General features: G+C 56.5%; 1 protein-coding gene across 4 annotated transcripts in view; it reads right to left on the bottom strand.

Moving 5' to 3' along the window:
- The window catches only part of RIPOR3 (RIPOR family member 3), a 74,739-nt gene that overhangs the window by 21,918 nt on the left and 35,181 nt on the right, over positions 1 to 17,640 (bottom strand). For all 4 annotated transcript variants that reach the window (XM_025263290.2, XM_025263288.2, XM_006044624.3 and 1 more), the window contains exon 2: positions 5,565 to 5,683. In XM_025263290.2, coding sequence (XP_025119075.1) covers positions 5,565 to 5,674 — 110 coding nt within the window. In that variant the 5' untranslated portion in view covers positions 5,675 to 5,683. The remainder of the gene's footprint in view (positions 1 to 5,564; positions 5,684 to 17,640) is intronic.

Here is a 17,640-nt window from a genome sequence, read left to right as displayed (position 1 = left end):
CTGTGTGACCTTGGGTAAGTCACTGGGTCTGTCTGTACATCAGCTTTCTCATGTGTAAAATGAGGACCAGAGGAAGGGTTGCTGTGAGAGTGAGTAAATGTAAAGAGATTCAAGCAGCTCCCAGGAAAGAGTGAGTGCTATATATATGCTGGAGTTAATAAGGTGACTTTTTAAAGTGCATACATCATTTATATCATACAGCAACTATTTATTTTCATTGTTTAGTTGCTAGGTCATGTCTTAGCACGACTTAGCCCAGCAGACTCTTTTGCCTCCAGGCTCCTCTGTCCACGGGATTGCCCAGGCAAGAACACTGGAGTGGGTTGCCATTTCCTTCTGCAGAAGGTCTATCTGACCCAGGGATGGAACCTGCGTCTCCTGCATTGGCAGGGGATTCTTTATCACTGAGCCACCTGGAAAGCCCACAACAACTATACTCCAATTCAAAAGTTATAATCAGATAGTACCTAGAGGCCAGAAAAAACAAAGGCCGGATAATGAATTTCAATAGGTTGACTAGGGAAGGCTCCTCCATTCAGGCTGTGCTTGACCAGGTAACGTGCATGGAGCCCTGGCATAAAGCCTGTCACATCAGTAGCGCTCACCCCTGCACCTGTTGTCGCTGTTATCCACATACTGTATGTCAAGTGACACTTTGCACAGCCCAGGAAGGGGCTCTGTGCCTCGCTCTCCCACCCTCCCGGATGCCCCGTCACCCACCTCTTAGCACACAGCCTCCGCAAAGTTGCCATCTCCAGGCCGGCAGGGACAGGCAGGACTGTAGCCTCGAGAGAAGCAGGTTTCAGACAGGCTAGGGCCCCCGGCCGGAGAAGGCAATAGCAACCCACTCCAGTATGCTTGCCTGGAGAATCCCAGGGACAGAGGAGCCTGTTGGGCTGCCGTCTATGGGGTCACACAGAGTCGGACACGACTGACGAGACTTAGCAGCAGCAGCAGGGCCCCCGGCAGATGGGCAGGGAGGCAGGTGCAGTGGGCACGCCGCTAGGAGGGGGGGCTGCAGGAGCCCCCCTCACCTGCCAGCTCCCGGGGCCCCACGGTCCCCAGCGGGTGCGCACCCTGGCTGGCCCCACTTCCATCTACCTGGAGGCTTCCCTGCCCTTGGTCTCCAGCTGTGCCTGAAAGCACGGTCTCCCGGGGAAGCTCTGTGCCCTGTGCGCCTGTCTGAGGTCCCACGGAGCAGGTGTGGCGGCCACTCGGAGCCGGCGTGGTGGCCACTCCAGGGTCAGCAATGCAGCCTCCGGATGGTGAAATCAGGTTGCACGTCTGGCCCAGTGTCACGACCGCCAGGGCAGGGAGCACCCTCCAGGGGCGGATGTTACACTAGCCCTGGGAGGACTCAGTAAATATTAAACACCCTCGGCATGCCAGACAAGCTTCCAGATGGGCACGTGCGACCCACTGGACCCATCCCTCACAGGAGGCTGCCGGGCCGGTCGGTCTGCCTAGGGTCGTTGAGAAACATCAGTGGCCCCGGGTGCATGACAGCGGCAGGTGCGGGATCCAGAGGCGGGCGGGGCTGGCGATGGGGCAATAAATAATAGTATCGACCGGACGTGTTTCAGGTGAAGACTCAGAGCTGGCTGCAAGCTCACCTTTCCTCCTGCATCGGTGGTTCAATGCCCAGGATGAGGACAGACACCCACACACCTGCCACGGTCGGGTCTGCTCTGGGGGCTCCCTGGGTGCCAGCACGTGTCTCCTGACATCTCTGAGCTCTAGCCCCCATCTGTCCTTTCTCTAGTCTCCTCTCCTTGGAAATCAAGGGCTGATGCTTAGTTTTCACACTGACATTTCCCAGGCATGTCAGCGGAGGAATTCCCAAGGCGAAGGGGACATCGCAGCAGATCCTGGCTCGGGAGTGTCCCTGCCCCACAGCCTGGGGGAGGGGAGACCTGGCTGAGGAACGGCAGGAAGGGGTTAAGAGCGGCCCTGCCTGTTAATCAGGGCAGAAAGGGGACAGTGTCAAGACCTGGCCTTCTTCTTCACCTCCCCACCTTAGTATATATGCCTTATGTTATAATATATTATTATGTATCAATATTTATTACTCATGGCCTGGTTATATTAATAACAGTCCTTCATGCCTTAGTGGAAAATTTCCAGATTACTTCCCCAAGTAAATTCTTTGATTATGCAATTAAAAAGAAAAAATGTCCAGAGTCAAAGGGTGCCAGAGCAGGAATGTGGGCTGGGGACACCTAAGTGGAGCCTGGCTCTCCTGTTGTCCCGTCTAAGGTTATTTTTGCCTGACCCGCCCCCACTGCCGAGCGCCTTGGCGAGCGGCTCTGTTTCAGCCTGGTTGGATTACCTGGGCCATTAAGCCAGAAGGTGAGGCCTGAAACCCAATCCCCAGAGCCAAGGGTCCGGACCCCTGGGCGCGGGACAGGGACAGGAAGTTAAAGATAGACCTGCTGCTTCCTGCGGTTGCGGGCAGCGTCTCCCCCACCCCTGGCGAGGGGACTGCAGAGGGTGAGGCCCGATGGTGGCCACTCAGGAACCTCAGACCCCATCCAGGGTACATCTCCTCTGGAACTCCCTGTGGGGTTGAGAGGGGCTGGACGAGGATCCCCAGGAGGGGCCTGGGACATTTACAGCCACCGAGGCCATCTCTCTCAGACTGGGATACAGACTCTGCAGGCATCTGGTCAAGACAGGCTTGCTGATGACCACTGAGCTCTAGGGTCAACAGGTCAGATCTGCTCAGTTCTCTTTCTGCCCAGAGACCCCAGGAATCCAGGAGAGGCCAGCAAGAGCCCGGGGATCCCCCTTGGCACACTCTTTGTGCAGAGCTCCCAGTGGGGACATTTGCCATGTATACAGGGAGTCCGGAGGCCCCCAGAAGCCTCGCAGGAGGAGAGCTGACGGCAGGATGGGAGGCAGAATCAGTGATGAGGCAGGGCAAGAGAAAGCGCAGGACCCTTTGGTCAACACTTGCTAAGGATTTTGGGATCGTGACAGCAGAGTGTGGACTGTGAGCGCGGGCAGGGTCCACAGACCCCTCCCTGCTGCAGAGCCCAGGGACAGAGCCCGGAGTTCTTCCATAGAAGTCAGAGGAAGGCGCCCTCCCGGAGGCCCAGCCGCACACTTGGCTCCACGCGCATTCAGCCAGGGCAGGTCCCACGGGCGGGAGGCCCCCGGGGACAGGCACAGCTGTCCTTGGCAGCCCTGTACAGACCCAAAGGGGTGGGGGCCCGGTGAAGCCCAAGAAGAGGCAGCTCAGAAATGACTGGGTGCAGAAACAACGTCGTTCCCTGGCCAGTTTGGATGTAGCCCCTCTCCGCAGCATTTACGGAGCACCCACTGTGCACCTCCCTCATCGCCCCAGCCCCTCTCTGCAGCATTTATGGAGCACCCACTGTGTGCTTTCCTCATCGCCCCTAGCTCCTCTCCGCAGCATTTATGGAGTGCCTACTGTGTGCCTTCCTCATCGCACCAGCCCCTCTCCGCAGCATTTACGGAGTGCCCACTGTGTGCCTCCCTCATCGCCCCTAGCACCTCTCCGCAGCATTTATGGAGCGCCCACTGTATGCTTTCCTCATCATCCCTAGCCCCTCTCTGCAGCATTTATGGAGTGCCCACTGTGTGCCTTCCTCATAGAGGCACCCACATGGTCCCTCCTCAGAGGCTTAGCATCAGGGGTGCTGATGCTAACTCTCTTTGAGGCTTTGGCCAAATTTCTCCCCATCTTGGGGCCTCAGTTTCCTCTGTGCCAGCCTGTCCATGGCTCCCCTCATGCTGTGCATGTCCCAAGAGCCCCCATCGGGTCCCCTCCCTTCCTGAGCACTGTCTCCCCGGCCGGCCACACTTTCTGCCCCTCAAAGCTCATTCCCGCCCAAGGGCCTTTGCACCGCTGTCCCGCCGCCTGGAAGGCCTCCCCACCCCCATGCCCTCTCTGCAGTACTCGACTCCTCTCCCCTCCAGCTTCACTGAACTGGGTCCCTCCTCCCTGTAGCCCCCGCTGCCCGCTTGCCTGCCCTGCTCCAACTCCGTCATGACACCTGCCTCCAGCTGCACCCAACCCGAGTGTCATTGGCTTAGAGGGTGCAGCCTGGAACAGGGCCTGACCAGAGTCAGTGTCCAGAAATACGTAGGGAATGAATTACAGGTTCCTTAGGGTTTCACCGGACCTCAGTTGGTAAAAGAATCTGCCTGCAATGCAGGAGACCCCAGTGTGATTCCTGGGTCGGGAAGATCCACTGGAGAAGGGAATGGCTACCTGCTCCGGCATTCTGGCCTGGAGAATTCCACGGACAGAGGAGTCGGGCAGGCTACAGTCCACGGGGTCGCAAAGAGTCAGACACTAACTGAACAGCTTTCCTAAGGGTGCTTCCAGGATTTCAAAGCTGGCGCACCTCGGAACTGAGGAGCTGAGCGGGGTGAGGGAGCTGGGAGGGCCTGACTGAGGGGCCCAGCCTCACAGCGGCGGGGGCCCCCTTCCCCACCCCAGGATGCGGCAGTGAAGCTCAGGCCCCTGAAACTCAGCAGGACCGGGCCAGGTGAAGGAGGGTGGGGAGAGTTCTGGGTGGAGGTGGGCGTGGGGCTGAACAAAGGCCCGGAGGGGGCAGAGACGCCAGCGGGGGCTCACAGAGCAGCAGGCCGGCCAGGCCTGGGGGGCAGGACTGGACTCTGGGTGGGACGGGAGCCCCTGGAGGGTCTCGGGAGGGGAGCGCCGTGGTGAGCTCGGGTCACTGACGGAGTCAGTGGCCCACCAGGCCCTGCGCCCTGCTCAGCTGCCGTCACAGCCGCTCGGCCGGCGGTTGGCGGGCCCCTCAGGATGCCAGGGCCGGCAGGGCCGTGGCCCCAGGAGCGGGAACGCACCTTGCTCCCGGGCACTCCCTGAGGTTAGAGGAGACGTGACGGAGCCGTCGTGAACCCAATTCTGGGGGTGAGTGCCGACCAGGTCTGTCTCTGCAGAGGCCGCTCCGCCTCCCTGGAAACCTCCCACGAGCACCTACTGTGTGCCAGCATGCCCCAGTAGTCACCACGTGTCGCCTCCCTGTACCCACATGGCAAGCCCGCAAGGGAAGGACACTGGGCCTCCCCACTGGGCACACGAGGAAGCCAGGCTCAGGGAGGTGAAGTCACTTGCCCCAGGTCACAGGTGGCCCTATTTCCTGTTCCGTCACCCAGGAAGGACATTCTATCCCAATCCCACCTCCAGGAGACTAAGTTCCAACTCTGAATCTGTCTTGCTGTGTGGCCTTGGGTAAGTGGCTCCACCTCTCTGAGCCTCAGTTTTCTGATCTGCCAAGTGGGCCTGATAAATTCAGGCAGATCAGCTTACAGGATCAACAGCCAGGAATATGTGAGATGACACCTGTTTGGATCCGAAGCAAATTAGAGGTTTCTCCTAGCACTGAGTCTCACGCACGCACGCACGCACACACACACACACACACATACACACACTGCCCTGGGCTGCAGGGCTGGCAGGAGTGAGAGCCTCAGGGCCACTGGCAGCAGAGAAGAACACCCTCACCACCCTCCTCCCCAGTCCTTGGCCTTCAGACAAGCCTCCCCCGCGTGGCGTGGGCAGAACTTACGCGATCCTCCGGCTCTGGGTGCTGCTGAAGCCCGCGAAGGAGGCGCTCCGGCCCATGACCCCCACGGTCCCCGTGTCCCCGGAGGACAGGAACCGCACCCTCACCGACATGGTGGTCACCTGCGGGGAGAGGGCGGGACAGTCAGCCTTGCAGTGGCACCTGGCAAGTGCTGACTGCAGGCCGACCACCCTCCACCAGGGCGCCCAAGGGACCGGGGGGACGGCCATGCTGTGCTCAGCTCACAGATGAGAACACTGAGGCTCGGTGAGTTTGCCGGAGCAGGAGCAAGATGGGAACCGGGTCTCTCTCTGCACTCTGCGCTTGGGTTCTCAGCACCTATGCAATGCTGAGTCCTCGTGCAGGGGGGTCCAGCAAGTCCTGAGCCAGCTCTTCTCACCATCCCTCTGCCAGGAATCCCGACCCCCTCCACAAACTCCTATAGAGCATCTCCTGTGAGCCAGACACCGAGCAAGGTGGGCCAAGCCCTCGCCCTCTGGGGCTCCCGGTCCAGCTGGAGGCTAATGAGCCACCAGGGACAGGAGGGTGTCCCTAGCAGAGTGATAGGGGTACCGGACCCACCCATGGAAAAGGCGACCAAGAGCTGAGAAGGCAAGGCTGAGGAGGGAAGAAGGACAAAGAGAGGGGGGGAAGGGCATCTGAGGCAGGGGAACAGCACAGGCAAAGGCCTGGAGGCGCAGAGGACCAGGTACAACCCAGGGACGGGCAGCTCAGTGGGTGGGGGTGTGGCCCCAGGTGAGGCTGGAGAGGCCAGCAGAGCACAGGCCAGGGGGGCCTCAGCGGCCCCAGGGAGGGCTCTAGCCTTGCAGTTGGCTGAGGGTAACTGGGAGCCATGTGAGGTTTTGACCAGGAGGTGACGAAGCCCAGTTCACAGGATGCCAGGCCACTGGCATCGGAGGCTCCCAGAGGCTCCCGGTCCACTCTCTCATCTCTGACCCAGCTGCAGCGAGGCCGGCCTAGAACCCTGACTGTCTTTTCCTTTTTCCAAACCATCTTGAGACTGGAAAAAAAAATGCCACTACATCCCTTGGGAATAACGCCAACTCTCTTCCAGCAATCGGAAAGTTCTCCTGCATATCTAACCTAAATCTCTGCTGCTACAGTTTCATTCCTCACTCCTCGACCAGGGTGGGGTCAGTGCTAGGGTTTCAGAGACCCCCCTGGCCTGCGGGGGGTCTGCCCCACCACGTCATCTCCTTCCTGCTCCCCCTCGGTGAGGCCCCTGCTTCCCACAGCCCCCCAACCCAGAGGCTGAGTCCAGACTCCACGCCTCTGCCCACCCTGGGGCCTCTGGCTGGAATAACACTCTCCTTGGGGCCATGTCTGTCCAGTGTCTAGCCCTGCACTGTGTTTGTAGCCCCTGACAGAGGCTCCAGAGCCCTCACTGTGAACCCCCTGGAAGATCAGTGTAGCCCCACAAGCTTCCTCCTTCTCCAACACCCCTCACACCCCTCAGCCCCACACCCACTGTGCATAGGTGAGCGCTGGAAACCAAAAAGCCAGACCTGGGCTCAAATCCCAGCTGCAGCTGGGCCACTCCCTGGCTCTGGGCCTCAGTGATCACATCTGTAAAATGGGAATTCAGGAAAGGCTCAAGGAGACAACAGACTGAACAGCACATAATGTGAAGTAGACACTGGAAAGAGCTGGTTGTTTGTGTGGCGGTCGGCTGACCAAGACCCCAGCCTGGAGACCCCGATGCTGGGCAGGTGAGCCAAGGAACAACCCCTGGCCCTGACGGGGGAAGCAGCGACGGTTTGCTGAGCACCCACTGCATGGCGAGCCCCAGTGCCCAGGGCTGTCCCACCCTATAGACCCGTGACCCGCAGCCAGGTGTACGGACGGGGAGGTGGATGCAATCTGGAGGCGGAGGCAATTTATTGAGTGCTCATAAGTGCACGAAGTGCCTAAGTGAATTATCTTATTAGCTCCACACAACCCCCTTGGCGTAGGAGCTACCTAGCTCAGTAGATGAGGAAACTGAGGCTCAGAGAGACAACAAGGGAGCCCAGGGACCCAGCTAGGAAGCAGCAGAGCCAGGCTGAGGACCCAAGAGTTCTCAGACACAGACGCGGATGCCAGCACCTCTCAGGTACGCAGTCAGGCATCCCCCACTCTGGGGGCTCACCCAGCCCCGTGGGGGGACCCCCATGACCCCCACAGTCCCTACCTGGACTGCACAGGTGCCAGCCCGGACCAGCTCACAAGAGTCGAAGGTTAAACTGTCAGGAATGTTGGTAGCTTGAAATCAGCCGCGATAGAATTAAGTGCAGCGTGGAACTGGGCAAGTGCTACAAATTAGGTTTTGAGGGTTTTTTTTTTTCCCTTGCTAGTTGTTAAACTTTTATCTTCATGCCGCTGCCCCCACTCCTATCAGCACAGGCTCTGGGTGGCACTGGAACCTCCTCAAACTGCCAAACACCCACTCCCTCCACCTCAACCAAGCTGGGTGAGGGAACAGGAGGGAGCAGGCAAGGGGACCCCCAAGGTCAGCAGCTGGGGCATGCCCACCCTGAGGGTTGGGACCGGAATGCCTTCCTGCCACCCTTCCCCTCTGCCCCCCACCACCCTCCCTCCCTGGCCTTCTGGGGCCTTCCTCCAGCCTCCCTCTAGTCCTCCGCTTCAGGATAAAAGAGAAAGACAATTGCTCAACCGCTCAACAGTTCCTCTGCATGCAGTTCGCTAGAACAAACCCACCATCTTCCTGCCGAGAGCCAGGAAAGGAGGGCCAAGGAGGAGGAGATCTAAGGTTCGGTGCAGACCCACACGAGGTATCAGCCCCTGGCTGTGGACTAACAATTCATGGCAGGGCCGTGAGGGCCAATGACCCCACGTTTCGTGTGAGGAAAGAGGCGCTAAGAGGTGAAGAGGCTGGCTCAGGTTTCTGTGTTTTCCATGTGAGCACAGAGGATGAGATGGTTGGATGGCATCACCGACTCAATGGACATGAGTTTGAGCAAGCTCCGGAAGATGGTGATGGACAGGGGAGCCTGGCATGCTGCGGTCCACAGGGTCGCAAAGAGTCGGACACGACTGAGTGACTGAACAACGATTCAAGGTCTGGCTGCCACGTGGGGGCTGATTCCCTGACTGATACCTCTGCCCTCTGCCTCCAGCCCAGATGTCACCTCCCCCAGGAAGCCTTCCTGGACCTCCCCCCAGTCCCCAACTCCCTCTAATTATGGTGAACTGTGAAAGGTGAGTTTTTTTGTCTCCTCCACTAGACAGTTGCCAGCAGGCAGGGCCAGGGATGTTCTCTGGGGCCTGGAGGATTCACGGCACATCTTTTTGGGACCAGAGGCCACGTGCTTCCCCAACTTCACCAGGCTGTGCAGCTCAAGATGGAGGCCATGGAAGAACAGGATACAGATAAGAACTTCGACTGTGTGCTGGACTCCAGGGAGTGGGGGACAAGCATCTGCTGTCAGGGCCAGATAGTGCAAGTTCTTGGCTCTGCAGGCAGGCCTTGTAGTCTTTATCACAGCTACGCAGCTCTATCGTTTTAGAAAGAAAGCAGTCACCGACAATATGCAAATAAATGAGCCTGGCTAAGTTCCGCCTAAACTTTACTTACAAATGCAGCAGCTTTTGACAGATGACCCCTGGCCAGCTCTGTGCCTGCTACCTGCTCCAAAAGCTTAAAATCTCATTTCACTCTTTCATCACTATAGGAGTCAAGTATCATTATTATCGTTCCCATTTTGCATATGAAGAAACCGAGGCTCAGAGACGAGGGAAAATAAGTCATCCAAGGTCACACAGGTCGGAACCTTTAGAGCTGGGTTGAACTTGAACCTGACAGGCTTCAAAGCCTGGCTGCTTCATGCTAGGCTACCCCTGCTTCTGTGGGGTCTGCGCTGACATAACACAACCGCCCCCCACACCCAACATGAGCCTGAAGCGGGGAAAGGGGGCCCAGAAGGTAAGCAAGCTCATGATCGAGACCTGCCAGGCTAGGATGCGGCACTGGAGGTGGCTGAGAAACCCAGCGCCATCCCCGGTAGGCTTCAGTGGGGTGTGGAGCCCAGGTCCCTTCGGACCAGCGCCTGGTCTCAGCAGCGCCCCCTCCTGACCGGCCCCTGGTAGGGCCGATCCTTGGTCGCGGACCCTTGGGATCGCACCTAGCGGACTGCAGGACCGCCCCCATCTGGTGGACTGGCCGTCAGCTGGCCGAGCTGAGACCCCTGGGTTCCCAGGAGCCCCCAGTGGGCTCCCGACGGCCCCCAACGGATGTCTGTCACCTTTAACCAAGGGTCATCCTCGTAACGATGCTCCACTGTTGACACGACAGCAGAACTGACCACTCAGAGCAGAGACCGGGCTCCCTGGAGCCCCCTCTCTTCCCCGCACGACCGTCCCCCTCCTCCGCCCTCTTCCCCCGCCAGCGTGATCCTTTAGCGGCTGGGCTGTGGGCAGGTCGGCGGCCGCTGGCACTCTGCAGGGCTTGAGAAACTGGCAGGGATCTCATGGGGGCCCCTGGGCAGAGGAGAGAGACACAGAAGTCATGCAGACACCAAACCTCCGTTGGCAGACAGGACGTGTCCCTCGCTGCCTCTCTGCCGCCCGGCGCCCGAGGCTTGGGGAGCGCGGGGCCGGAGGGGCGGATGAAGGGGCTCCTCACCCAGCAGCAGCTCCCCAGACACTGAAGGGACCGTCCTGGGCCTTCCCTGCCAGGTGCAGCCGGAGGGGGCCGGCCCCTGCCCCCGCTAAATCTGTCCCGTTCAGTGCTGCCCAAAGCTGCCCGCCGGCCGCAGGAACCTGCAATTTCACCTCATTTGGAGGTGATGCTTCTAAATTTAACGGCGTGGGCTCTCTGGGCTGGGCAGCGTTTATGCCCGTGTCCCTCACTTGGGGCTCTTTTAGATCCGCTCAAATGCCAGCCAGGGATTAGTTTGCTTATAGGAGTTTCCAAAATAGCCCTTGGTTTAGCAGGAAAGGAAATGGCAAAATAGCCCAGGATGAGGGGTGTGAGTTTATACCGAAGAGGGAAGGGCTGCCCAGGAACCAGACCGTCTGTGCCGGACACAGTCCAGCTCCCTCGTCTTCTCGATGGCCAGACCCAGCCCAGAGGGGTCAGACGACCTGCCCAGATCACCCTCAGGGGAATGGAGGGGCCAGAAGAGCCAAAACTCCCCCTCCCTGCCCAAACCCACCGCCCCCCTCTTCGCGCCTCTCCTCACCCCGTAAAGCCCAGTTGCTGACCCCCGCCCCGGATGGAAGCCGCGGAGACCCCCAGGGCCGCCAGCTCGGGCTCCCCCAGTCTCCGCCGAGCCCCTCCCAAGCCAGGTTGCCTGGGACCGGGGAGGCGTGGCCAGGGAAACAGGAGAAGGTGGTTCCAGCCGCACGCGATCTTGAACAAGTTCGCTGCCCTCTAAACCTCTGTCTCGCGGTCTGTAAACCGGGAGGACTGGGCTAGAATGCAGGCACACTCTGGGCCAATGAGGGACGCACCGCGGCCCGGGCCTCTCCGCTGAAGGGTTATCTCAGTCTTCAGTCCCCCTTTCATCCCGGGTCCCTGGCTCCCTGACACTTGTCACCCTTCCTGTTCAACAGAGCACAGAGCTGGCCCCGCGACAGAGCCAGGGGCAGCAGAGGAGGAGCTGGAATGCAGTCAGTTGTTTTGTTTTTGCTGAATTTCATTTAAGGTAACCCTCCATTTAGAGCGACGTCTTCTGTATGATTTAAAGTGGGTGTTTTTGTTTTTGTTTTTGTTTTAATGCTGTGTTTAAATGAAGAGAGTATGGACTTGAAGGACACTTGGTTTAAAGACAGCAAGTAGAAACCCCCCTGCCCAGCAGGTCACATTCCTGGGTCCCCACCAGCTCTCAGGGGCCATCGTGGAACGGGCACCCGGAGCCAGGAGGGGACACCCTGGGTGTGTCTCTGCAGACAGACAGACAGCCTCATGGGGACAGATCAGCTGACAGTTCCAGCTTCTGCTGTAAGACAAGAGCAAGTAGCTCTTGGGGAGCCCAGCTGGACCTCATAGTTCACTGTCCCTTGGCTGCAGGGCAAACAGAAACTTCCTGACGGTTCACGACCAGACGCTGGTGTCAGGATCCCTGCTGCAAGAGGGCCCCTTGCCACCATGTATCATGCAGTCCATGGCCCCCTGTGTCCTTCCTGCCCAGGGCAGGCCTGGAAGAGTTCCTGTCCTGCTCCAACTCCAGCTGTACCCCGTCAAGGACCAGTCACAGGACAGGGCAGGCAGGCTCTCTCATTGGCCTTCTCAGCACACCTGTGCCCATTTCACAGATGGGAACACTGGGGCATGGCTACAAGTGGCCAAGTACAAGACCCAGGGTCAATAACCCATTTGTGTGGCTGTTAGGAATATGATTTTGAGGAAGAATGACATGAGAAATTTTTGAAATAAGATGTAAGTAAATTTTCCTAAAGGAAATCAACCCTGAATATTCACTGGAAGGGCTGAAGCTAAAACTCTAGTCCTTTGGCCACCTGAATTGAAGAGCCAACTCATTGGAAAAGACCCTGATGCTGGGGAAGATTGAAGGCAAGAGGAGAAAGGGGCATCAGAGGACAAGACGGTTGAAAGGCATCATTGACTCAATGGACATGAGTTTGAGCAAACTATGGGAGATAGTGGAGGACAGAGGAGGCTGGCGTGCTGCAGTCCATGGGGTTGCAAAGAGTCCGACTCGACTGAAGCTATTGAACAAAAAAACCAGAGCAAGATGTAAACTATATACAGCATGTTTTACTTGTGAAACAATGAAGTGAAGTGAAGTCACTCAGTCGTGTCCAACTCTTTGTGACCCCATGGGCTGTAGCCTACCATGCTCCTCTGTCCACGGGATTTTCCAGGCAAGAGCACTGGAGTGGATTTCCATTTCCTTAACGTAATTGGAAAAAAGTATTAATTTGAAGAAAATCAAGAGGTTGATTAAGCTGCCCTTGGTCAGGCAGTAATCAAGTGGCCAAGCTGACTGTATGTCCGCCAACCTAGAGAACCCTGTTTTTCAGGGTGAATCTGGGGTCTAAGGAGAGACTTCCCTCTTTAAAAAACAATTTTTTTCCAAAGGTCCGCAGATATCATCTACATGCCCAGCTAACTCCACTGGGGTTTTACGAGGCAAAGATGATTCATGAATTTCTGTGAAATATTCGGAGGGTGTTTTAATTTAAATGGCCCCCGATCACCACTGACACACTCCGTTGGCAGGTCAACCAGGGGTCTTCCGGAAGAGCCAGCAAGTCTTAGCAGAAGCAGCCTCCTGAGGTCCATGGAGGGGAGTGTGTGTGGCTGCGGAGGTGGGAAGGGCAGGGAGCTCGGGTACCCAGGGAGGTAGGGGTGATGAAGCTGGGCCTCTGGGAACACCACCCCCACCCTGGTCCACTTAGGACCAGGAATAAAAATAGGACCAGGCAAAAGGAACGGGGCATCTCGCCACAGCACCCTTCTGAGGTGGGCACTGTGACTACCCCCATTTTGCAGACTGGGAAACAGGCTGGTAGAACTGAAATGGCCTGAACTAACAAGTGGCAGCAAGAGGTCTTCAATAGTTCACCTTAAGCCACTTCCCTGCTGGTCCAGCGGCTAAGACTCCATGTCTCCAATCCCAGGAGCGAGGGTTCAATCCCTGGTCAGGAAACTAAGATCCTACATGCCCCTTGGCATGGCCAAATTAAAAAAAAAAATTCACTGTAAAATTCTTGCAGGTGGGCAGGCATGGCCCAGCTGTGCGTAGACCTAACCCTCATCCTAGGGGTGAATAGGTATCCCGTGGGTGTCAGGTGGAGGGTGCTAATTAGGGTCCCATCCAGAAGCAGCCATGGGAGGGTCTCTAGCTCAGCACGGCTGCCATCTGGGGCAGGCTCATCTTCACCGCGAGCATTGTCCTCTGTATTTACAGTACCCCCCCCACACACACCAGGAGCTCTCCACCCTCCAGTTGCGATAACCAAGATTATCCGCAGGCACTGCACTGTTCCTTGGGGCGAGTGGGGGGCAGAATGGTGACCACGGTGCCCGAGGGGAACAGCCAGGGTAGAGGCCGCTGGCCAGATCTGCACGGCGAGGCCGGGATTGGCGTGCTGGGGGTCAGGAATGAGTTCTCACGGGCGAGAGGAGTGGTGGAGGAGATGCAGTGTTCTGTGGGCGACACGTGTTGTTCAGGCTTCTTCTCCTGACCTGAAAAGGGAGGGGGACGCAGGGGGTCCTTGCATCCTGACGTCTTCAGAAGGGGCCCTGGGCCTACGGCCCCCACTGGGCCTGGGCCACCACCACCCTTCACACTCACATGCACACGTGTACACACACCCGGGCGCGGATGAGAACCTGGAAGCCCGAGCTCAACGACAGCTCAGCTCCTCGGGGGTGCTGGCTGTGGTACCTGAGCTCTGCAGGACGTCTCCCTTCACTGTAGACCCCCACCTGCAGCCAGGAGAGACCCAGAGGCTACGCAGCTTTTTAATCCCAAGGAACCTGACTGCTGACGGAACGCACATCCTGGTCTGGGCAGCCCAACCCAGGCCAGGTTTGGATTCAAAGCCAGGCGGGCAGAGCTCTGATGGCCACATGGGCCAACCACTCTGCCCTGGATGAAATCGACCGGAATTCTTGGTATCCTGGAGACACAGAGCATCCCCTCACCAGACAGCTGGACATCAGCGACCAGGAGTCTCTCTCCAAACCAGCCCAAAGGTCTGGGAAAGAATTCTGTTCCTGGCTGCGGTCTGTGAAGAACATTTAGGGCCAATTTCTCCACCAGGGATGGGGTCACAGGGCACAGGCTCCACGAAAATAAGAGGATTATTTTTAAAATCAGAAGACTGAAAATGAACTTTCAGGTCAAAGGGAATGCTTTACTATAAAATTATAAAATTACATTACTTACTAATAGGATGTATTTTATCACATAATACATTCCTCTTTATACCAGTCGTAAAATACTGTACTATTTAATATTTTTTGCGGTGGGGGTGGGGTAGGGATGAAAGCCTTCACATGGCCGTGTCCTTGGCCCCCTCCTAGTCCCTACTCCAATCTGTCAGCCTGCAGACCAACCCTTCCTCCTCCAGCCCAGGGCCCCCTCTCCAGCTCCCTCCCACCAAGCCTTTATTATGCAAATCGGATTCATCCTTCCCGCTAAGTTTTATCTCCCTCCTCCCTCCTCCCAGTTCCACTGGGCCTGGCCCCCCAAGATGCAAGAGCTAAGACAGCCACATCAGACCTTGCACTTGACCCAAATCAGCTCATTTGAAAGCGTGTCCGACTCTTGCGACTCCATGGACTGTAACCCACCAGGCTCCTCTGTCCATGGGATTCTCCAGGCAAGAATATTGGAATGGGTTGCCACGCCCTCCTCTAGGGATCTTCCCGACCCGGGGGTCAAACCCTCATTTCCTGTGTCTTCTGCACTGGTGGGCGGATGCTTTACCACCGAGCCACCTGGGAATTTCAGCAAAACCTGGAGCTGGGTGTTTCATCTCATCCGATTCTGGCCTTTGAGTTTGAGGAAGGCAAGCACAGGCTGCCAGCCTTCTCTCAACCAAGGTCTTACCTGCTAGGTCTCTAAAATGGGCTGACGTGCCCTTCAACAGAAGTCACGTATGGACCTGATTCCTAGTGAGAGCGCGTGTATTTCCATTTGTGCCTTGTCCTTAAGAGTCTCTTCTTCTGGGACTCACAGATTCATCCTCCCTTGTACAGTTATCTAGCTTGATCTACTTGATTTCCAGGGGCTGTTTATAAATCCTGGATGGTGATCTTTTCTTGATTTTCTTCCAGCCCCTCACTTACTTTCTACGTAACGGGGTGTGCTTGCATGCGTGTGCATGTGTAACAGAAGCTTCAAATATTTATGTGACTGGCTCTGTGAACATTCCTTCTGTGTTTCCGAGTTAAGAACCTACTTTTCCACCTCTGAAATTGTTTCAGAACTGTTGACCACCGAAGTCTAGGTCCCCGGGAGAGAGTTTTGTCTTCCTGGCAGCCAGGCTGGAAGACCCCCGGGGCATCTCTTTCCTCCTCCTTGGTCACCGCGCTCCCCACTTCTCAGAAACACCCCGAGTCTGTCCCCTCTTCCCACCCTGGACCCCACGGACAAGCCCCCATCCCCGCACTGGTCTCCACTGGTCTCTCCGCCTCCACTTGCCCTCTGCCCCAACCTGAAAACCAGAGCAAGCCTTTAAAAATGTCTATCAGCTTCTTATACCCCACCGCAAGTTCGGGGCTTCTGGAAACTCTAAGGATTAAAAATGTCACCCCTTACTGCACCCACAAAGCCCCAAAGGAGGCGGTGCCTAAGGATGGAACCCAGGCAGGGATGGCAGAGAGCTCCCTGCTGACCACCCAGGAATTCAAGAGCCCCCTTGGTGCTCAGCCACTCAGTCATGTCTGATTCTTGCAGCCCCATGGACTGTAGCCTACTAGGCTCCGCTGTCCATGGGATTTCCCAGGCCAGAATACTGGAGTGGCTTGCCATTTCTTCTCCAGGGGATCTTCCCGACTCTGGGATTGAACCCAGGTCTCCTGCATTGCAGGCAGATTCTTTACCTTCTGAGCAGTCTCCTTCCTACCTTCCTACCCCTCAAACATTAATCACAACCGGGTATTCTCATGGTAAAGGCGGGGGCAGGGTGGGGGTGAAGGGGGAGGGCCTGGGAGGGGGCAGGGACTGCAAAGCCTTTACATCACCCCTCCTATTCCCACCCTGTGAGGCAGCCCCTCACCCCACTTAGAGCCAAAGTGCCTGGACCCTGCGCCCCATGAAGCTCCTTAGCCCAGGGGTGCTGAGTCAGCCTCCTGGAATACCAGAGGCTTCCCCAGCCCGCAGGCCTGGGACTCCTGCATGTGGGCTGGTGGAGCAGGACTGTTTGCTAATAGATGCTGTTAACAGCACGAGAAATGGTCAAGGGGTCAGCAAGAAAGGAGCCATCTGGTTGTCCCGAGGTAAACAATTTACAAGAGAAAAGTCAAGCCAGCCTGTTCTTCTGGTTTTTCTTTCGACAGTGTGAGTAGACAGAGACTGTCCCAGGCACCCTGGCTTCAGCTCCAATGCCCCCCGGGGGTAGGGGGTAGGGGTAGGCAAGAAGGCAGGAAAAGTCAGATTTTGTTCACACATTTTCTTGCCCTATTCTCAGGACTGGGTGACTTCATGCCAGCTGGTTAACTCACATTGTGAGGATTTGCTCCCAAATGAACAGCCTTATTTTCTAGCACCCAAAGCCTTGACCGGCAAGAATCTTCAGCCTTAAATTTATTTCCTGTTGGAGGAAAACCCCTACTGGTCTCCCCAGGGATTGCAGCCCTGCTCTACCAACCACTACAAATGCCCGCGGGAAGTGAGAGATGGTCCTCCATTCTTGCCATTCAGCGTGTGGCCAGTGGATTCCCAAGCATGAAGAATATGCATGTGGTTTAATAGCCTGAAATAAACAAATTGTGCTGAAATCAGAACCCGAAAGTGTTGCAAAACATTCCAGGCAGACACTGGAGTTGGGATACTACAAGCTGTTTACCAATTAATTCCTTCTTTGCCAAACATTCTTACTTGGGTCTATTGGGAGATGATTTTGGTGGGAATGCATCTCCTGTTTTGTAATGAAAATCACGCGGGAAAGAGGGCTCGATCTGCAGAGGCTCGGATTCCAGAAAATGTGGTTGGAACAGGTAGTTCCCTTAAGGACAAAGCTAGCACTAAGTTTCGCAATAAAGAAAAAGGACATCTGGGAACTAGGATCTGGGGACTCTGCAATGACCCATGAGAGCAACGTCCACACATTCTCAGGGAGGGTGGTGAGTACAAGCCTTGGGGTCCAAAAAACTTGTGTTCAAGTCCAGCCTCTGCCTCCTTCTAACTACGTGACTTGGACAAGTCACACACTCTGAGCCTCAGTTTCCTCGTCTGTAAAACAGAAACTGTTAAAATTAGTTCCTTTTCTGTACAGTTTCCAGGAGGTGCTTTTCTTTTTTTTTCTCCTTATTAAAAGGAAAAACCAAACCATCATTTATGGCTTTTCCTACTGCTTTGTGCTGCTGAGGTCAGAGACCTGAGGTAGTATCTTAGTTTTCTGTGGCTGCTGTTAACAAAGT

The sequence above is a fragment of the Bubalus bubalis genome, chromosome 14, assembly GCF_019923935.1.
Source record: "Bubalus bubalis isolate 160015118507 breed Murrah chromosome 14, NDDB_SH_1, whole genome shotgun sequence".
NCBI lineage: Eukaryota > Metazoa > Chordata > Mammalia > Artiodactyla > Bovidae > Bubalus > Bubalus bubalis.
The sequence above is the reverse complement of the archived record's forward strand: the minus strand, read 5'-3'. Positions and strand labels throughout refer to the sequence as shown.